The sequence below is a fragment of the Uranotaenia lowii genome, chromosome 3 (genome assembly GCF_029784155.1).
Source record: "Uranotaenia lowii strain MFRU-FL chromosome 3, ASM2978415v1, whole genome shotgun sequence".
NCBI lineage: Eukaryota > Metazoa > Arthropoda > Insecta > Diptera > Culicidae > Uranotaenia > Uranotaenia lowii.
Genome location: NC_073693.1, coordinates 182,939,017 through 182,962,056, shown reverse-complemented (window position 1 = coordinate 182,962,056; position 23,040 = coordinate 182,939,017). Strand labels below are relative to the sequence as shown.

The following is a 23,040-nucleotide window of genomic DNA, read 5'->3' as shown; positions in this document are numbered from 1 at the left end:
TAAAAAAAAAAAGACAAATCCAAACATATAATAATAATAATAATAATTTATTAATGATGAATATGTAGAAAATATATCGCAAATACGACGAAAAAATGACACAATCTATACAAATCTATGGGCTTGTGATATGTGTAACTCAGTTGGCATGTTAGTTCCCTCCTAAGCCAATGTCCGTGAGTTCAAATACAAGAGTAATCATCGAATGCATTTGTACTGGAAAAGACTTTCAGTATGAAGAAAAGGTGGTAAAACGAATATAATCGAACGAAAAAAGACAAAACTATAAAAAAAAAACTTACAATCAATGAACAAAAAATCTGACAGAACTATGACAAAAATATGACAAACGAAAACATGACAAAATTATGACAAAAATTAAAATAAAATGACAAAAATCCTACAGTACTATGACAACCTTTGTCAATTGTCATAGTTTTGTTTGATCATAGTTTTGTAACATTTTTTCATACTTTTGTTGCATATATTTTTATCACATTTGTAAGATTTTGGCCATAGTATTGCCAGATTTATGTTATTTTATTTCAAAATTTTGTCATACAGACCCCGCTTGATTTTGGCAACATCCGAGCAAAAACCGTTCGTTTTTGGCAACATCCAAAAAAGACGTTTTTTTGTCTTTTTTTTATTTTTTATTTTCATTTCAAACAAATAAAAATTAATGTAAAACGTAATATTAGCATGAAATTTTTTCATTCGGCTTAATTATGATAGTTTTAAACAGTAAAAACATGAATTTTTCCATGTTTATTGCACATAACTAATATAATTGAGTCAAATTGAAAAATTGTATGCTAATATAAGGTTTTACATAAATTTTGACTAATTTGAATTAAAAATCAAAAATAAAAAAGTGACAAAAAAACCGTTCGATTTTGGCAACATAAAATTTTCGGGCGTGTTGCCAAAACGAACGGGGTCTGTATTTGTAATTTTTGATCAGTTATTATATTTATTATATTTTTATTTCATTTTTCATATTTCCCATAATGTTGTCAAATATTTGCCAAAGTTTTTAATTTCGAGTTTTGGCATTATTACTAATTTGTTGTTATTATTTAGTCAATTTTATTAATATTTGTCAACTTTTTTTTAAAATTTGGTCATGGCTTTGCCATATCAATGTCAAATTTATCATAGATTTGGTATATTTTTCTAATATTTTTGTAATATTTTTATCACCATTGCCATATTTTTATTAAAGTTTTGTCAGCGTTTCGTAATATTTGTTATTATTATATTGTATTTTTTTTCAAAATTTTGTTATATTTATGTCATAGTTTTAGTAGATTTTTTTTGCGATTTTCAGTCATTTAAATTATTTTAAAGTTGAACGGAAGCCGCCGTATTGGATTTTAAGATGGCGTTTCATAGCGTCAGACTGCAAAATTCGACTGTTACTAATTGATTGAGTTTTTCGGAATTAACGCGGATTAGTTTTTTTTGCGCGGTGCGTATCCCTCGCTCACAGTTTTGTTAATTTGCAAAGATTTTTTCACGTGTGATTAATTTTTGCAACACCGAAGGTTTTTTTCAGTGTTGAACCGCTTCGCAATTCGCGTGCACTGTGGCCGGCCTTCAAAAGCGAACTTGCGAAATTCATCCGGTGAATGAATATTTCGCTTCGCAGTTCGCTTCGCGCTCACTGTGTTCGTACCCTAAGGGCCTATGTTTCATAAGAAGTATTGAAAGTTCACGCGAGAAGTATTCATTAGTTTTGATTGGAGGGTGGACGGAAACCCTGGACAGGACGCGTGCTTGAAATGCCAACCAATGCCCTGCAAAACAAGTGTTCGCTGCGAATCCGGTAGGAACGAGACGAGCAGGGGCGTAACGGACGAAGTGGTTTGACCAAGTGGAGCGTGACCTGGCCAATGTGGGAAGCCCGAGAAATCGGAGAACGATTGCCATGGACCGAGTGATTTGGAGGAATATTGTTCATCTGGACATGTCGTGAGACGAAATACCATGTAAATTAATAAAATAAATAGTTTTGATTTAAAAGACTTCGTGTACAGGTTATTTCCTGAATAATTGTTATTTTTATTCATCATTGAAATAAAAATATGTTGTATCAGTTCATGGGGAATTAATTTGTGTAAGAAGTACTTGATGCGGTGGATATAAAGGATACCAGTATTCTATGGAAGATTTCAATTTATATACATTAAAGAATAGTTCTATTCCTCCAATATGTAGATTATGTTCAAATCCTGCAGTTTTCTGCCATACAGTTACAAGTATGGTTCGACCAAACAAATCCGGAATCTGAAATTACACGCAAGTAAACATATATAAAGTCTTTAATGTTTGTTTCAATAGGTTAAATTGAATAAGGTTTGGATTTGGGTTTCTATTGTGTGTTTGTGTGTGTGTGTGTGTGTGTGTGTGTGTGTGTGTGTGTGTGTGTGTGTGTGTGTGTGTGTGTGTGTGTGTGTGTGTGTGTGTTTGTGTGTGTGTGTGTGTGTTTGTGTGTGTGTGTGTGTGTTTGTGTACGTGTGCGTGTGTGTGTGTGTGTGTGTGTGTGTGTGTGTGTGTGTGTGTGTGTGTGTGTGTGTGTGTGTGTGTGTGTGTCAACTTACCGAATATTTGAAAACGTGATTGAACATGGGTTCTAGCGCATTTTGAAATACTTTACTCTTTTTTTTGTGTCGTAGTCGGTCTCCATCTCTAAGATAGCACTTTACGTATGTGTCTAATGTAACGCCAATGTATTTCGATTTCAGTTTTCTGGCTCCAATAACCTGTTATAGAAATTGATCAATGAATTAATATTCTTCGATTATTTACTGCTCCCGAGAATTTATAACACATCAAACTTTGAAAAAAAAAATATAAGGAATAACTGCAGAAATAACTATTATTCACTTTTGCGTCAGCCGCCAAACAATTTTTCCACTACATGTTATTACCTTGAAGGTGCTTAAAGTCCGAAAGTCCAAGGTAAAAAAAGGTAGGTTTTCTAAACTACAACAGTAGTCATGGTGAATTACTTTGGGTTGAGATTGTATTCATTGACCATACATATCTACTTTACCTTTTAGAAGTTTGAGCAACGTAATAACACTGACCACACTGACTTGACTCTTAGAACAAAAATTCAACCATTTTCTGTCCAATTTTTTGTTGTCAGCTTTTGCAGGTTCGCAATACCGACGGCAGGTGGCGAACCTGAAAAATTTGACAAAAAATGTCCTGTAGGAAAAATGGTCCTGTTTAGCCCGATTTTATCGTAGAAATTGCGTGTTTTATTTTTAAAGTTGGGTGGCATTTCCTAACTGGGATAGCGTTTCTTCAAATCGATCGATGCGCACTCTGGAATCGACATTGCGTACTGTTGGAAAAATGATTTTTTTTTGTTTTTTTTTCTGGAAAAATTATCCAGAAAACGAAATCGAGTGTCCAGTCAGTATGGTCAGTGGTAATAATATAACTTGATCAAGAGCAAATATGTTGTTAGGAATTTTGTATTTGCTTCATTTTAAGGCAAGCTCCTTTTTCGTTCGAGTTTCAGCCTAAGTAACAATTTGTTGACTACTAATTTTGCACATATCCAAACAACTAGCCAGTCGATCATCACACCTCGCTCACCACCCCACCCGTCCAGCCTGATTCAAAACGTCCCGTCAGTATCTACTATCAGAACGTTCGAGGATTGCGAACAAAAGCTAACAGATTGTTTCTTTCCCTCGCCGCATGTGAGTATGATATCATTATCTTAACCGAAACCTGGCTGAATGAAACAATATTGAACTCTGAGCTGTCAGACAGCTTAACTTTCTATCGTTGCGATCGTAATTCTGAAACCGGCCACTGTGAGCGTGGAGGGGGTGTTTTAATTGCGATTTATTTGCCGTCACGTCACGCTGCTTGTCTCCAAGAAATTTGCTCGCTAGCCAACGGGCACGATAAACTGATTGTTGCCGGGGATTATAACCTACCTAACTTGAGATGGCAATTTGATGAGGATTTGAGCGCTTATCTACCTGTGAACGCTTCTAGTGAGCAAGAACTTATTCAGATTGGCTTTGTAGGTGGCTCAACTCATACCTTGTAGGCCGAACTGCTATCACTACTGCCGTTGAATGCTCCCATCAGAACAACCCGGACGCGCGATTTTCTAAGACTTGCCCTGCGACGAACCCAATACGGTCAAAACAACCCGTTGGATGTATACTGCGCGCGTTTCAATGAAATATCTAGTGATTTCGATTTCAATGTTTCCAAAACTGTTTTTAAGTCTAGAATAAGATAGTTTAAATATTTTTCATTGTACTTAGTTTTTAGAACATCTGCAAAGATTGAATAAAATAAATAAATTTGCTTTGACATTTCGAGCCTTTTGTTGGTGACGCCTGTCATTAGCTTTGGTAGTCGCCTTTTCCACTTCGCCGCACACACAAAATTTTCGAGGCCGGATTTTAGCAAAATTTTGCTCAAATTTGACCAGCTAGAATTTTAGCAAGCAATTTAGCTATTTTTTTCTAAAATTTTAGCAAACGAGAGAAAAAGTTAGCCTTTGGAATGTTGTACTAAAATTTTAGCAAAACCGGTGAAGAAGAACGTGCATAATATCAACCTACACCATGGCCGTAGGAACGGGGGGGGGTTTTGGGGGTTAAACCCCCCCCATGAGGGTCCATCAAAAGCAAGCTAGGTGTTCTACTCTTCACTCCAAATTTGTTTTTTTCTTAAAATTTTAATGATGAAGTAGGGTTGTTCGATAGTAACAATCTTGACTCCTAACTGATGTCAAAACCTCGAAAACTGATAACAGCTTCAGAATTCAGCTACAGTTTTTTTTTTAAATTTCCTCACTTATTGATAGTAATTCATTTCTGAATGCTAAATTTTAAATAAGATTTAACTCATTTCAGAGATTCTGGTTCCTTATAATCAAAATCGAAATTGTATTTGTGTTTTCATATTTCGGATTATGTATCCGGTTTTGGATTGAAAATTTTAATGAAAAGCTGTGTTTGAAATCGTCGTTTTAATTTGGTTTGGTGTTTACAAAATAATTTTTTATACAAAAATCATTTTTACAAAAAATTGACTCACGATTTTCGAAACTCATACGCATTATATAGTTAAATTTTTTTCCGTATATGATAAAAAAAAACTATGAAATCATATGCAAAGTTAAAAAAATAACAAAGCTTCAAAATGGCTATATAGATTCATCATTTGATTTTTTTTAATTTTATTTAGATTTGCCGGAAGTCGGATTAGAAATTTATTATTGGAATGAAGAATAATCTATAAAACCCAAAACATCTGAACTATAATTATGGATTCATGATTGAGGGCCATGACATTTATTTCAATTCTTGGGCCATATTTCTAAATTGAGAAACCGTTGTACATGTATATATTTAAGAAAACGTATTGAAATTCCGAAACAAATTAAAAACTCAAATTTTGAATTCTGGTTCTAAATTCAGATTCAGATTAAGCTCGTAGATGAGTTCCACAATCAAAATATAATTATCAAGATGACTATTTCGGTCAAGAATTTAAATTGCAAGTGATCGCAGGCTTATAATTCTGAATGTTGTTCGATTTTAAAATTTAATCGAAATCAGTTCGTTGGTACAATTCAACCAAAAATGACAAAAATTAAGTAAAATTTGAGTTCATTTTGCAAGTTTTTACTTCTGAAAAACTTATTCAAATAAACCACAAATAAATTCACAAAATCGATTTTAAATAGAAATAAATTGATGATGACACATGTATCTTCTCTTAAAGAAATTGCAGGAAATTCCATATGGTTTGGCTTATTGTTCCACATTATTTATATTGCAGTTTGTCAAGAACCAAATTTTAGACTAAAATTTTCAACTAGAATAGAGTTTGCATAAATCCTATTCGAACTGCAAAATTAGAATCTTTATGTTTTAATGTGTAAAAAAAATTATAAGTTTTAATGTGGGAAATTGGATTTCTTCTTAAATTTTTTTCGAAATTGAGGGCTTTCTTAAAAAAAAAACTTTTTGTAAGTTCAAAAGTTCAAATTATATAAGCTAAATTAAGCTGGCCAGATTACCCCAGCCCAGTTGCACAAATTTTGTTGAAAAATATTCTGATTTTGTCCGGATACACTCACATTTTGGGAAATCAAATAAAAAATTAATTATTAATTATTAATTAATTAAATAAAAAATCATTTATGAATTTTGTCGCCCGAAAATGAAATTTCTTAAGCTATAAAAAAAACGATTTTTTGGGAGTTCAAAATACAATTCAACATCTGGTAATGGTTTTCGATGCAAAAATGATACATTTTTTTTCCATATTTTTAATAAATCGTTCTTGGATTTTTATCAAATTTTCCTGGGCAGTGTCCAGATTTGGGTTTCAAAATTTGGAAATAGAATGCCCGATTTTTGCCAAGTTTTAAATAAAATTGTCCAGATTTACTCGGCCCGGATACTTAAGGGAGAACTTTTGCAATCTTAAGCTAAGCACTCCAGGTTTTCAAGCGAATTTTAAGATTTCAACCTAAGTTTCCTATTTTGTTACTAAAGGATTCTTCATACAAATCCTAATCATCATTTGAAAGATTTAGGGATGGATTTTCAAAAGTTTTTTTTTAACACTAAAAACTATTTTTGATAAAGAACTTAAACATGAATAATCAAATAGTATTTATAAATATATTTTTTTAGTTCATACATTGTTTGAGAAAAAAGTCATAGAAAAAAATCGGTCATCAAAACCCCCCCCATGAGTCAGTTCTTCCTACGGCCCTGACCTACACAGTAAATTTTTGCCTCGATTTCAAGCAAAAAAAATTGCTGGAAATGTTCAGCAATCCAATTTTTTGCTGGAAACCAGCAATCGGTTTTCTGTTTCCTGGATTTTTCAGCATTCGGTTGTGATTTCCAGCAATTTGAATTGCTGAAATCCAGCAATTTGAAATTTTGCTGGAAAGTCAGCGGGACAAAAACCAGCAAAATGTTGCTGGTTTCCAGCAAAAAAAAATTTGCTGTGTAGGTAGATGAAACGACAGAGCTGTGCAAATGCGCAGGGTCGAAAATAGTTAAAATTTCGAAGGATATGTATGGGAGTTGAAACAAAATTACAATTTATGGAAATTTGAGGAGTATTATTGTTCAAATAAGTAATCAGTCGCATTCTTTGGAATAACTTGTGTGACAAATAGTAAAATTTAAGTTCAAAAGTTTTCAATATTCTGACTACGAGACAGTTTTTCTTTGGAAATTTAGCAGTATTTCAGCAAAATATTCGAATTTCGGAAAGTATTTTCTCAAATATAGTTGTGAAAATTTGCTGAGAAAATGACTTGTTCAACTTATTATGAAAGACCTATAAACTTATAAAGTAGCATTTAAATTCTAAATTAAAAAAAAAACAGATAAGAAATTTAGCAAATAGCAACTTTTTTAACTCAATAAAAAATCCACGTAAAAATATTAAATATATATATATATACACTAGCTGACCCGGCAAACTTCGTTAAGCCTTTGAATTTCGCAAAAATAATGAACATGTAAATAAGCAGAAAATAGGTAAATATTTATTTACGCTCATCAAACTGGATTGTTACCTTCAAACGAAGTGAATCGTCACAGGTTTTTGACTATTTTCGTAATATTTCTGTCATATTATGGTAGTGCCTACCTCCAGGGGCAAAAATTTTCGAAGAAGATTGACTTCCAACAAAAGTGGAAAGCGAATATCTTCTGGGATAAAGTTAAAAATCTATTTTCTTCCGTTTTACATTTTTTTTCACTTACAGAGGATCCTTGACACCGATATGTTCTATTTCTATTAACCCCAAGATAAGTGCCAAAAAGTGTTTTGTTGTAATGTGTCGTCATTTTAAGCAGTTTTGACCAACTGTCTTTCCTTTTTCGCCAAAACCATGTTTGAAATTATGCTGCAAATATATGAATATCAACAACTTTTCATATACCATTCTGTTTTTCGTTATCTATCATGCATTTGGTATGTTCTCTGTATTAGATAATCGCCTCTTAATTTTTAAAATCATCTTTTTTATATCGACTTTAACTTTATCATATTTATCGAAAAATGGATGCTTAAGCACTGAACAAAGAAAATTAGAACATTCAATACATGTGTATGTTCATGGAATTTTTATTCACAGCAATTTCAAATCAGACGGTTATGAAACCTTTTTTGACGTAGAATTACGTCTTACGGCAACACTATAGGGGGGCAAATTGAAATTCGCGAACCGATCTCGCGTCACGAAAAACGCCTCTTTCAAAGACATCTCTCTTAAAAGACATACCAAACCTGCTCAACGTTGATTGGCTATTCGAAAATGGAAAAAAAATTAGACGCCCCGCCCCTTCATGAGTTTTGTTATTTCCAGCCTACGAAAGGTATAAAACAAGGGGTCAACTGACGGTTTGGTTCATTGTATCAGAGAAATTGAAACTAGTGACACGGGCAGTAGCAGAGCTGACCGACAGCGGCGGAAGCAAGTTGTGTTGTGACAGCTCAGAACCTCACTAACCCACCTCACACACACACACACACACACACACACACACACACACACACACACACACACACACACACACACACACACACACACACACACACACACACACACACACACATACACACATACACAGCCGCAACCCCCTTACCACCTTCACCCACCACACTCCCCATCCCCACCCTTCGCTTAACACCCACCATCGCACACCACCCGCACGTAACACACCACCCGCCCATCAAATACCACCACCACCCACCCATCCCATCACACACCACCACCACCCATCGCACACCACAGCTCATCACACATCACCCAACTATCACACACCACCTACCCACCAAACACCACCTACCCATCAAACACCACCCACCCATCACACATCGCCCACCCATCACACATCGCCCACCCATCACACACCACCCACCCATCACACACCACCCACCCATCACACACCACCCACCCATCACACACCACCCACCCATCACACACCACCCACCCATCACACACCACCAACACAACGCACTCGTCATCCACCTAATGTAAAAGAAAAGTCAAGCGCAACTCTCTTTAAGATTTTGGCCCTGAAAAGGGCCTCTTTTATTATTTGTAGAAATGAAAACATGGTCAATCTAACGCTTCCTCGGGAATCTCGTGTTTAAGCAACAGTTTAAGCTAGTGATTGCTATGTGATCTTAAGGGAAATGAAAACATGATACTGATTCCAATCCAACGAGACGCATGAGACTAAAAACAATTTGAGAGCTTTTGCCCTGAGTCAAGCGTTTAGATCAAAGCAGTCATTGTAGGCTTTTCTCGCAAGCGTTTGATGCAAAGCTCATGTGTTTATCACATTATTTGCATAACTGCCGGGCGCATAATTTCGACGACATCGGCCTTGTTTCTGCTTATACTTATATTTAATTCGCCTTTTGTTATGCAGTTGAAAAAGCTGCATACTATCTTTATGGGTCGATTTAGACCATTAATAGTTATTAAAACGACAATTTATGGGAGAATGATTTTTTCGAAGTTAAGTTCCTTTAAAAAATTCGACATACTTTATTCTAGAATGCTTATTTGAAACGAAAAACACATTGACTCGGGATAGGCTGTAGTAATTCTACGTGAACTTCTCGGTCGTTTCATATATACAACCACTGTAACTTTTTCCTTTGAGATCTTGAATCCAAAATCAGAAATGAAATTCAAAAAAGTCTTTGGTAATCTAATTCAGTTTTCATTATCTCTGTTTTGGATCTTGAATCATATTTTCGTCGAGACTAAAATTTTTATTTTCCAAGTTTCTTGTATTTGAAGATGTTATTGAACCAATTATCTGTTCTTGATTTCTGATACCTGAATGTTGGATGAAATTATGAATTTTATTTTTACAAAGTCAACCCTATTTATATCCTTAATTTTGTTTAGTTTTTTTAACACCTTAGTATGAAAGGAAAAAGTGGATAGTATCTAACATTTCCTTGGTTTTCTGATGAAATTCACATAGAATTACAAAGTTAATATCATTCTATTCTCGAACTAACTCATTACATTCTTGACGTTTACAAAAACCAAGTAAATCAATTTATGGTCGTCTTATTCTATTAATTAAAAATTAGACGTTCTCTTGGTGTTATACCATAAATATGAACAGAAGATTCTGTAATGTAATATTTCATTGTTATCTGTTCAGTTGTTTTGGATATGTCCAGACTTTCTCTGTCATACGTAGAATATTATTTTTCTTGAATAATATGACAGTCTTTCATTTAACCGGAAAATAAACAAAACAAAATAACGGAGTAAATAAAAGAAATCAGAATTTTTCCCACGCGTATCCTGGTCAGGCAAATATATTCTATCTAAAAACCTAACGATATCCGGGCATTTGATTTCAAAATTGTCAATCAAAAATCCGGGCAATACCAAGCAAACTTCGGCTAAATTTAGAAACTACTCTAAAAAAAAAATTAAAACGAAAAGCACTTTAATAATTTTTTTTCTTCGAAACACATCAGAAATTTTGAATCGTATTTTTATGATTTAGTGAAAATAAGAATTTTAATTCAAAATACTTCGAAGCATGAGGATGGTGAATAATAAGCTGTTTGAAGATGGATAGTAAAAAATCTTTTCTTATGTGTTTCATTTCTACAGCTCTAAAAAATACACCATCCAAAGCTTATTGGGAGCTGAAAGCGCTGCGTTAGGCAAAATATTCGGCAAATGCTCCAAAAATTGTCCCGATATTAAAAACAATATAACAAAACGAAATAAATCTACTGAATGGAATACAGCAAATGAAACATACATATTATCAACATACAGTTATTTATTTAACAAGTTACAAAAATTGGATTTTAAAAGACCCGTTGAGTTTAAATTCTTTGGTTTAATTTTGATAGAATTGAGCGGGACGATTCGAGTAAAGGGAAAGAAGGAAAATGTTAAGAAAACTAGGAAAAATAGACGAATAAGACGAAGTTCTGGGTCTGCTAGTAATTTATATTTTTCATGAGCTAGTTTGTTCCTGAAATCATCTTGTTGCTGCGACAAAACAGGTCATGCTGTTTGACATCGTTGATTTCAATACTTTCGTTCATTAAAATTTCCACACCGTTTTCTAGCTGCTCGAAATTTAAATTATGTGGTTCCAGCAAAGACTGCCAATCGAAGGGCTCAAAATCACTCAATGGGCCAAACCATTTGCGAATATAATTCAAAGAAGATTTGTAGACTTAGTAGAACTCCTCTATCACTTTTTCCGTTCCCGATGGGTTATTAATTTCTTCCAGAACGGCCTTAACTTTCATTGACAGAAACCGATCGTGATGATGATTTTCCAAAAGACGTACAATATTTTCCAAAGAGTGAATAACTTCTATCAGTGAATTATGTTCGCGCTCTGCCGAGGCCATACAACTATGAAAAGCATTAATCAACTTTAAACTTTAAACCTCCGGCTTGTTGGTGGCATGCCGCCGAACTTATCATGAAGTCTACGACGCGATGATAATTTGTCGTTCTTAAGCTACCAAATTCCTTCTCAAACGAAGATTTTATTTATAATAAGTATGGGAGAAATTATCTTTTTCCTGTTTTGGGCACTAAAAAATTTAATTTTTTAGAAAATAAACTCTTATTTCAAAATCAAGCTACATTAGAAATCATTAAGAAAGTCTTTGAATGAGGAAAACAAAAGTTCTCCTCTCATTTTAATCAAGCCGCCATCATACAAGGCAGTTTACCACGTTTTAATACAGTTCACAGTCTGTGAAATTCCAATGGAAGCAATTAGTTGAACAAAGACTGAAAAAGTGACTGCTGATGAATTGTGAAAAAAGTTCTCAAAATGTTTTCCTTCTTGGTTTTTAAAATCCCTGTGTTTAAAGTTGATTTTTTTAAATCAAGTGCCCGGATTTTGACAGGTTTGTGGAATAAATAGCTGGTGCTGGTAAAATTCAGACTAAACACCTGAGTTTTGATGATTACCAATAGTAAAACTAATACGTTTTGTTTAAAAAAAATCTTTTAGTGACGTCAGAAAAAGTGTTGTGGAAAAATATCTATAAAAGTACCTTTAAATGCAGCGATGTTTTGTCTACATTTACAGAAATGCATAATTCTCCGACGCAAGTTGTTTTGTTGGAACCAGTTTTTGGGGGAATCTGACCTGGACCCAAATTTCTTACGCCCGGTACGAAACTTGGATCAATGTTTGGATCGCCAGAAATTTCATTTTTATTCTCGACGCGGGGCATCACATGTTCTATAGGTGTGTGTGGTTCATCGTTAGAGCATTGATTGAAGAATCCTGTGAAAAATAAAAGGGTAGAATTAAAAATCAAGGTCATTGAATTACTAGGTTCTCTGACTTTTACAGTAAGTAGGCGTGGAGAGCGCGGTGAAGTGGGGTGATGCTCGTTATCTTTGTTTACAAATGAGCAGTGTGCTAAAAAGGGAAGGCAAGCTTAGATCTCAACTATCCTATGGATTGAAGGTAAACGAACGCAACGAAGCAATCAACATGGCTGGTTCTGAAATTCGAGAGATCGTATCACCTTCTATGTACCCCCCTTGTTAAAAATCATATTGTAAACGATTTTGTTACCACCTTTTTCTATTGGTTCATTAGAAAACTTGGTTTTTGAATTTCATTACTTTGACTTGATCTATTCAAATAATTGATATAATAAGGATAAGGATAAGTTCAGATACCACGTGGGCAGTGTGGAAACCACATAATGCCAAAGTGTCGATTATGGAACGTCCGCGGTGTATAGGTACGGGAGAGGTCCATTACCATAGCGATGGCTAACGACGAACTCATGACGAGCGCCCGTGCCCGTAGATGTGCCATACAATATGCACTGCGGTTCACATATTGAGCTTGACCCACACATTCACCCTCCTCTCCGGAAAAAATTAAGAAAAAATAAATCAGATAGATATTTTATACGCATTTTCACTGGTTTTCAAGCAGAGGGTTTTAAGCTCAAACATGCGATTGATGAGATGTGTATGTTGCATTGTTCATTCAAATTGAATGACTACCACTACTACAGTCTTCTAACTAGAGAATAATTACACCTCAACTAAACGACACCATGGAAATCAGACATTCAGAGTTAAGTTATGAACAATAATTCACAAACTAACAATTTTAAGTTGGCATATGCTGTCGTCATAACAAGATTTAAATATTCTCTTCGAAAAGCAAAACATTTACTTTCATTTTACTTTGAATTCTGGCATTGCAAGTTATTTTCAGTTTTTTTTACAGATTTTTTAATTTTTCTGTGCCGATAATTTGGGCAACGTTCGCCAATCACAATGTTGTCTGCCATGCTAGGGGTTTTTGTTTCATTTTGGTTAAACTCGAATTGATGAGCAACAACTTCTGCTTGGTTGCATACGCAACTACTAGTGCTTGATCAACCAAGCGAAATTTCGATCACAGCAAATCGGTGGTACCTATGTTTCCTAATCTGAATAACTAGCACGTGGCGCAGCTAGGTAAGGTTGCATAGGACCAGCGTAATCCACAAATATAAATCTGAACAGTTAACAAAAGCTCTTTCATTGCGCAACACATTTAATTTGTATAGTTTGTTAAAATTAAACAGACGCGACATCATTGAACTCGCATTCCCGAGAAGTCGTAATAAATTGTTATCACTGCTTCATTTCGCACTTAGTTTGCATTAGGTGCATTTAGCTCACAGCACAGTACAGCAACGCATAAACTAGGTACAGCTCACAGCACGCATTCAGGCGCTTCACACAGCTTTCATTCAGGCGCAGCCCATTTGGATTGCTTATGCGCAGCATATAGTTCGCTTTCAGGCAATTCCACAACCCACATGCAAACTTAGCCAAATTGGCTCGCATACGGTGCAGCACATAGCTCACATTCAAGGGCAGCCTATTTGGGTCCCGTTTGGCGCAACACGTAGCTCGCTTTCAAGCGCGACACAATACATCCGCATCTATGAACAGCCCTTAAGCTTTCAACTAAGCGCAGCTCAGTTAGCTCGCAAGAATAATTTGATCGCATTTACAAAACTTTTGCAATTTGGCGCAGCTCTTTCAGCTCGCAATTTGGCGCAGCCCTATCGGCACGCAGAGGCAGCTCATCCAGCACGCAATACGGCGTAGCAAAGAACGATCGCAGGCTCAGTTCTTCCAGCTCGCAATTTGGCGCAGCCAATCCGGCTCGCAAGCACAGCTTATCCAGCTCGCAATTCGGCGCAACACAGTTTGCTCGCAGGCGCAGCTTTTCCAGCTCGCAATTTGGCGCAACCAATTCGGCTCGCAAGCGCAGCTTATCCAGCTCGCAATACGGCGCAGCAAAGAATGCTCGCAGGCGCAGCTTATCCAGCTCGCAATTTGGCGCAGCAAAGAATGCTCGCAGGCGCAGCTTATCCAGCTCGCAATACGGCGCAGCAAAGAATGCTCGCAGGCGCAGCTCTCCAGCTCGCAATTTGGCGCAGCCAATCCGGCTCGCAAGCGCAGCTTATCCAGCTCGCTATTCGGCGCAGCACAGTTTGCTCGCAGGCGCAGCTTTCCAGCTCGCAATTTGGCGCAGCCATTCCTGCTCGCGCGCGCAGCCTATCCAGCTCGCAATTCGGCGCAGCACAGTTTCCTCGCAGGCGCAGCCATTCCTGCTCGCAAGCGCAGCTTATCCGGCTCGCAATTCGGCGCAACACAGTTTGCTCGCAGGCGCAGCTTTTCCAGCTCGCAATTTGGCGCAACCAATTCGGCTCGCAAGTGCAGCTTATCCGGCTCGCAATACGGCGCAGCAAAGAATGCTCGCAGGCGCAGCTTATCCAGCTCGCAATACGGCGCAGCAAACAATGCTCGCAGGCGCAGCTCTCCAGCTCGCAATTTGGCGCAGCCAATCCGGCTCGCAAGCGCAGCTTATCCAGCTCGCTATTCGGCGCAGCACAGTTTGCTCGCAGGCGCAGCTCTTCCAGCTCGCAATTTGGCGCAGCCATTCCTGCTCGCACGCGCAGCCTATCCAGCTCGCAATTCGGCACAGCACAGTTTGCTCGCAGGCGCAGCTATTCTGGCTCGCAATTTGGCGCAACCAATTCGGCTCGCAAGCGCAGCTTATCCAGCTCGCAATACGGCGCAGCAAAGAATGCTCGCAGGCGCAGCTTATCCAGCTCGTAATACGGCGCAGCAAAGAATGCTCGCAGGCGCAGCTTATCCAGCTCGCAATACGACGTAGCAAAGAATGCTCGCAGGCGTAGCTCTCCAGCTCGCAATTTAGCGCAGCCAATCCGGCTCGCAAGCGCAGCTTATCCAGCTCGCAATTCGGCGCAGCACAGTTTGCTCGCAGGCGCAGCTCTCTAGGCTCGCAGTCCATTAACGCACATGACATTGCTTAATTCATTCAAATGATATTTGTAAATATCATATTTGTTATTAAACAACATAACAAAAATTTGTAACTCAATTTTGGCCCAAAAATCGGCTCCTGGAAGGATCGCCATAGTGGAAACCACATAATGCCAAAGTGTCGATTATGGAACGTCCGCGGTGTATAGGTACGGGAGAGGTCCATTACCATAGCGATGGCTAACGACGAACTCATGACGAGCGCCCGTGCCCGTAGATGTTCCATACAATATGCACTGCGGTTCACATATTGAGCTTGACCCACACAGGCAGAGAGAGACTAAGACTGAGATTTTTGATCCCCTGCTATTTTGGGGGGCTAAGCTGTCCACATGGTATGTGAACGGCCCCGATGTCCCGTTATGTCTAAGTACGATTTGGATACAACCCTGCTCATTCCTGATAATGTTTAAGCCTATAGACCACACTCGGCAACTTGAACTGCTGTTCGGTTGCTGTGATTTGTTTATGTTTACATTTGATTAGATGCACGTCTCAAGTCTCCCGACAAGTATGGAAGACCTTCAGCGACCAAGATTAAAACATAAACAAGTCTCAATCGAGATCGCAGTTCAAGTTGCCGAGTGTGCACTAGAATTTAAACAGCTGATTTCCACTGTGTGTTTTTGTTTACAGTTCAATTTAAAATTCTGTGTATCGTGTAGGTGTTTCTCCGCCCCATTTTTTTTATCAGATAGCGAAAATGGAAGAAGTATCCATTGGAGCGGTTCTAAAGCATGGATCACGATGAATCTGGACGCACTGTCTATTACATCATTGCGCTCCTAAATGTTGGATCTGGAATGTTCCGACAGTACTTTGTTCGGAAATGTTTCCTTATCACTGCTGAAAATTTCATTGCAATTCGTTTTGTTCCAAAAAAGTTACACGTGATAGAAGCCTCGAGACAATAATAAATTTTGGACACCCACGTCAAAAATCCGACGTGGTCGGGTTCAAAAATTGCGAAATCGTTAAAAATTGTCAAATCAATCGTGTGCAGCGTTCTCAAAAGTTTAACCAGGTTCATACCAGGCGTCATAGTCGAATTAAGGATCGGAAACTGCATTTGAAGGTGTTGAGAACGATCAAGGCAAACACTGGGTAGTCGGACTACGACATCGCCAAGAGATTCAACGCCGACCAGTGCAACGTCAGAAGCATTCGTCTGCGCGAAGGAATACGATCTAATCGGGCCAGTAAGCAACCAAACCGGACATTGAAGCAGAATATAGTAGCCAAAGGACGTGCCCGGAAGTTAGGAAGGTAGGACAAATAAAGACGAACGATGTACATAATTTTGAGATCTCTCAGCCGCGCTTTCAGAAAACGCCGGTCGCCATCAGCTGATTGTTGAGTCATGCTTACGATGGGGTTGATTTGCCAGAAAGGTGTTGTTTCGCTCGTTTTTGCTGAAGTTACACACTCAGAAAAATACTATTATACATATATGCCATAAGATTCTCTTAGTAAGTGGCGCCATAAGAAAAATCAATGAAATTCATAAGATTATCTTATGACGCGAATGAATTCTGCAGATGAACACCTTCTTCAATGAGAGGTTGTTGTTTTTCATAAGAGGTTCTTATAAAAGGGTATGTCTCGTTTGATGAGAATAATTCGAAACAATTTATGTTAAAATTACTTTTATTTTATTGTTCGATGAATTTGTTGGAATTACATACATTTTTGTCGCTATCAGCAGTACATCGATACCTGGTTCCAAAGAAGTTATTCCGCAGCATCCGGTCCTTTGACCTTGGGTTTTTCCCGATCAACGTTCTGAAAAGTAAACCAAAAAAATTGAGTTTACAAATCTGTTTAAAATACACAAAAAAAACTTCAATTTAAACTTACCATTTAGAAAAATAAAATTGATCTTGTGGAATGATCACACTTCGTTTGAAGGTTTAAAAATGACTGATGAATATGTTCATTATTTTTTTTTCAATGCCGTTTTTTATATTTTACATAAGAACTTCGTATGAAAATTTTAAGAATTTTATAAGACTCTTATGAAAAGTAATTTTACACTCTAAAAGGCGCTTCATAAGACGAATCTTATAAAAAATATAATAAGAATTTGCTTGAGTGCAGCATTTACTGGTTGTGACTGGAAAGTGCTGCTTTGGGGTTTTTGATGTTCTGCTCGATATGGGCTTATCGTTTCGCCTTTCTTGAAATTGATAAATTTTGGGGCAGAGAGTCCCGCGATCGGATGATCGGTTGAGAAAGGAGGTCCGGCAAATTATATTTTGGCTGATGCTAGCAGTTCCTTGTCCGATGCCCTAGTTTGTTGTTTGTTGTGGTTGATTTTTTGTTGTTTTTCGGTTACTTTTGGTTTTTCGGGATGGTTTTTCTTGTAACCTACGCAACCGCTCCTCTGCATCAAAAGTGGTCCAATCCTGCTTCCAGTACCATTTGGTGCCTAAAAATCTCCAGCCTGGATATGCGTGATCGGGTTTTTTCAGCGGGGGGATTTTTCAGCTAATTCATCTTGAAGATTTTTAATGGGTTTAGCGGCATTGCATGTGTGCTTTTCCTGAAGACTAGACACTGTACCCGATACGAATTTTACCTCTTCGAGAATCTCTGCAAGTTTCGATTCAGAGGCTGAGTTATTAGAAGATTGAGGTTTTGAGGAGATTGAGGAGAGAGTGCAAGTTTTTCCCCGCATACTAAACAACTATATCTGAAACAGTCCATACTATACATCCACGGCTTCAGAAATAGTGATTGTCTCTGTAAACGTAGCTGTTCTATAAAACTTTACCTCGAGAACGATAAAAACGCTGCCAGTTGATAATGAGGACACCGGGGACACAGACACGGCTGATGAGGTTCATCCAGTCCTCTCTGCAGGAGGCTCTCGGAAGCGTGCAAAGGTGCCTTCCCCCAAAATACCTCCAAAAATTCCTACGATTATCTCCTCAATAAGAGTAGAGAAAAATTCATCGTTTTCGGAAAATGAAAAACAAGTTCCTCCAGGCTTTCGCGAGAAAATTCCACAACAGAATAAACCATCGACTGCGGGAGAATCGCAAACCTCATCTGCTAACCTAACGCCAGAATCTATTACTCAATCTGGGATTTTTAAGTTGTCCGACATCTTGAACGGAATTTTCTCGTGTTTTAACGTACCAGAACCCATCAAAGGAATTGTTATTGCAATGCTTCCTATAATAAAGACATTTTTAACGCAGTTGATGCAAACTTGGCCCCTCCTTTCAGTGTTTGTCTCTCTCGATGGCTAATTTACGCCGAGAGGTCGGAGATATCACTGTTCTACAGTGGAATTGTCGTAGTCTTATTTCAAAATTGGATTCACTGAATTATTTACTTCATAGAACTAGTTGCGATATTTTTGCGTTGTCCGAAACTTGGCTTTCTTCTCAATCTACCATCTCTTTCCACGATTTTAATATCATCCGTCTGGATCGTGACGATTCTTATGGAGGGGTGCTTTTGGGGATCAACAAGTGCCACTCTTTTTATAGAATTCACCTTCCTTTATCGGGCGGAATTGAGGCCGTTGCTTGTCATACAACCATAAGAGGTAAGGACTTATGTGTTGTCAGTTTGTACTGGCCTCAGAGAGTTGCAGTGGATCGAAGTCACTTAGAGGACCTGTGCTCAGTGCTTCCTGAGCCAAGGTTGATCCTGGGTGACTTCAATTCACATGGAACTGTCTGGGGAGAACAAATTGACGATAGTCGTTCTACTCTTATCTATGACATTTGCGACAGTTTCAATTTAACAGTTTTGAACACGGGTGAAAAAACACGGGTACCTAAACCTCCTGCAAGACAAAGTGCAATTGACCTCTCGCTCTGCTCAAATTCACTATCATTTGATTGCCAGTGGAAGGTGGTCCATGATCCTAATGGTAGTGATCACTTGCCTATCGAAATCACAATCACCAGTGGGGTCAACTCTTCAAACACAATAAATATGACATATGACCTTACATGACACATCGACTGGAAAAAGTACTCGGACGAAATATTAACAGCCATCGACTCTATGCATGTTTTACCTCCTTTGGAAGAGTACCACTTTCTCTCTTGTTTGATACACGATAGTGCAGTTTGCGCTCAAACAAAACCCATCCCAGAATCATCTGTGCGTCGAAGGCCTCCTAATCCATGGTGGGACCCCCAGGCCTTCGACGCACCGATGATTCTGGGATGGGTTTTGTTTGAGCGCAAACTGCACTATCGTGTATCAAACAAGAGAGAAAGTGGTACTCTTCCAAAGGAGGTAAAACATGCATAGAGTCGATGGCTGTTAATATTTCGTCCGAGTACTTTTTCCAGTCGATATGTCTTGTAAGGTCATATGTCATATTTATTGTGTTTGAAGAGTTGACCCCACTGGTGATTGTGATTTCGATAGGCAAGTGATCACTACCATTAGGCTGTTCCAAGCTTTATAAGGACAAATCAGCAGCATTTAAAGAATTTCGAAAACATGGAACTCTTGTCCATTTTGAAGCATACGTTTCCTTTGAAAATCAGTTCAAAAAATTAATCAAGGGGAAGAAAAAGGCGTATTGGAGGAATTTTGTGGGTGGTTTATCGCGAGAAACATCCTTAAGCACCTTATGGAAAGTGGCACGAAGCATGCGTAGTCGATCATCAACGAATGAAAGTGAGGAATATTCACAAAGATGGATTTTTAACTTCGCACGGAAAGTCTGTCCAGATTCTACACCTGTGCAAAAAATAATCCGGAACGTGCCTCCAGATAGGTGTGGTCTGGATTCCAGCTTTTCGATGGTAGAATTCTCACTTGCCCTCCTCTCTTGCAACAATTCTGCTCCGGGAATTGATAAAATTAAATTTAACTTGTTGAAAAACCTTCCGGACGCCGCTAAATTTCGCTTGTTAAATTTATTCAATCAATTCTTGGAGAATAACATTGTTCCCCAAGAGTGGAGACAAGTGAAAGTAATAGCTATCCAAAAGCCCGGGAAACCTGCGTCCGATCCGAATTCGTACCGCCCGATAGCGATGTTGTCTTGTATCCGCAAATTGATGGAAAAAATGATTTTGTTCCGATTGGATAAGTGGGTGGAAACAAATGGTCTCCTTTCAGATACTCAATTTGGGTTTCGAAGGGGCAAAGGAACAAACGATTGTCTTGCTTTGCTGTCTTCAGAGATTCAAATGGCGTACGCAAAACGTGAGCAAATGGCTTCAGTGTTTCTAGACATAAAGGGAGCTTTTGATGCAGTCTCAATAGAGGTGTTGTCTGACAAGTTGCACTCCCGGGGTCTGCCTCCACTATTGAACAACATCTTATACAGCTTGCTATGTGAGAAACATTTGAACTTTGCTCACGGAGATATTGCAGTTAAAAGAACCTCTTACATGGGCCTCCCGCAGGGTTCATGTTTGAGTCCACTTTTGTACAACTTTTACGTAAGTGACATCGACAGCTGTCTCTCTGAAGGCTGCACTCTAAGACAACTAGCAGATGACGGCGTGGTGTCTGTCACAGGATCTACTGAGTCTCATCTGCACAGACCTTTACAAGATACTTTAGACAGATTGTCTTCCTGGGCTTTGGGGCTTGGGATTTAGTTTTCTCCAGAGAAAACGGAGATGGTTGTTTTCACTAAGAAACGTAGACCTGCTCAACCTAGGCTTCAACTCCTAGGCAGGACGATCACTCAATCGAGGTGTTTTAAGTATCTTGGGGTTTGGTTTGATTCCAAATGTACCTGGAGAGCCCACATTGAGTATCTGAAAGGAAAATGCCAACAAAGAATCAATTTTCTCCGTTCAATCACTGGCACCTGGTGGGGAGTCCATCCAGAAGATCTTATAAAATTGTACCGAACGACCATTCTTTCAGTTATGGAATATGGTAGCTTCTGTTTTCAGTCAGCTGCCAAATCTCACATAATCAAACTCGAGCGTATCCAATACCGTTGTCTCCGCATCGCTTTGGGCTGTATGCCCTCAACGCATAATATGAGTCTTGAAGTTTTGGCAGGAATACTCCCCCTGAAAGATCGATTCAATTTACTTTCACTCCGGTTCCTCATCAGGTGTGAGGTCATGAACCCATTGGTGATTGTGAATTTCGAAAGGTTACTTGAGCAAAATCTTCAAACTAGATTTATGTCTATATACCATGTCTTCATGTCAATGCAGGTAAACCCTTCTTCGTATTCTCCAACTCGTGTTTGTAGCCCAGACTACGACCATTCTTCTGTCCAGTTTGATTTGTCTATGCAGCAGGAAATCCGTGGAATCTCGGACACGCACCGTTCACTTTTGATTCCAAGAATTTTCGAAGCTAAATATAGACACGTCGATGCTGATAAAATGTACTTTACCGATGGATCACTTATAGAGGAAACAACAGGATTCGGAGTGTTCAACGAAATCTTCAGCGCCTCATACAGTCTTCAGTCACCATGTTCTGTGTACATCGCAGAGTTAGCTGCTATTCATTGCGCTCTGGATAGTATCGCATCACGACCAGTTGAACACTACTATATTATAACTGATAGCCTCAGCTCTGTTGAAGCGATCCGATCTATAAGACCTGGAAAGTTCACGCCGTACTTCCTCGAAAAGATACGAGATATATTGATTACATTATCAAGACGTTGCTCTTTCATCACCTTTGTCTGGGTCCCCTCACATTGCTCAATAGTAGGCAATGAGAGGGCAGATTCCCTTGCAAAGTTGGGTGCGATGGAAGGCAACATTTACCAGCGTGAAATCGTATTCAACGAATTCTACTTCTTGGCTCGGAGAAACTCTCTTGTCAACTGGCAGCGCAGATGGTACGAGGATGAGTTGGGTCGGTGGCTCCACTCGATTATCCCAAAGGTAAGCCTTAAACCCTGGTTTGATAGATTGAATCTGAGTCGGGATTTTATTCGTTTATTTTCCCGTCTCATGTCCAATCATTATTCCTTGAATGCGGTACTCTATCGTATAAATATTGCTGGCAGCAATTTATGCGATTGCGGCCTAGGATACCAAGACATCGAGCATATTGTTTGGTCGTGTGAGGACCACCTTGTCGCCAGAGCGAATTTCATAGATTCCCTTCGGGCCCGAGGAAAACCACCTGACGTTCCAGTGAGGGATGTGTTAGCTGTGATGGATTTGGACTACATGTTCGAAATATATCTTTTCCTAAAAGCTATTGATCTTCAGCTGTAATTCTTTTTATTTTCATATTTCCCTTTCTATCCTTCTTTCTCTTCTAAACAAGTGTTAAGCTAAGCATACCAATTGTAAAAATGCAAAACGAGTTTGGCTCCTTAAAGCCTAGAGGTATGAGCCGTTTCAAATAAAGAATTTACAAAAAAAACGATAAAAACAAAACATGAACGTTCACGTAAAAAGTGATGGTATCTAGAAAGGTAAAAGAATGGTAAGAACGATTTCCTTCAATATTTCTCTAATCGTCAAAATGATCTCTAATCGCTACCCATATCGTCCATTTCTTCTGCCATATTTACGTCAAAAATGAACGAAACGCCGATCAGAGATGCCAGATGATTTCGCACAATATCCGTACACATTTATGATATCATAAATAATATCCTTCCGACCTCTCCTACACAGCAAAAAATTTCTAAAAGTATA

General features: G+C 38.2%; 1 protein-coding gene across 1 annotated transcript in view; it reads right to left on the bottom strand.

The window, feature by feature from the left end:
- Positions 1 to 2,040: 2,040 nt before the first annotated feature.
- The window catches only part of LOC129752899 (regulating synaptic membrane exocytosis protein 1), a 243,286-nt gene continuing 222,286 nt past the window's right edge, over positions 2,041 to 23,040 (bottom strand). Inside the window, exons 14-16 of the mRNA XM_055748687.1 lie at positions 12,100 to 12,335; positions 2,604 to 2,765; positions 2,041 to 2,289 (exon numbers count right to left, since the gene is read on the bottom strand). Coding sequence (XP_055604662.1) covers positions 2,101 to 2,289; positions 2,604 to 2,765; positions 12,100 to 12,335 — 587 coding nt within the window. The 3' untranslated portion in view covers positions 2,041 to 2,100. The remainder of the gene's footprint in view (positions 2,290 to 2,603; positions 2,766 to 12,099; positions 12,336 to 23,040) is intronic.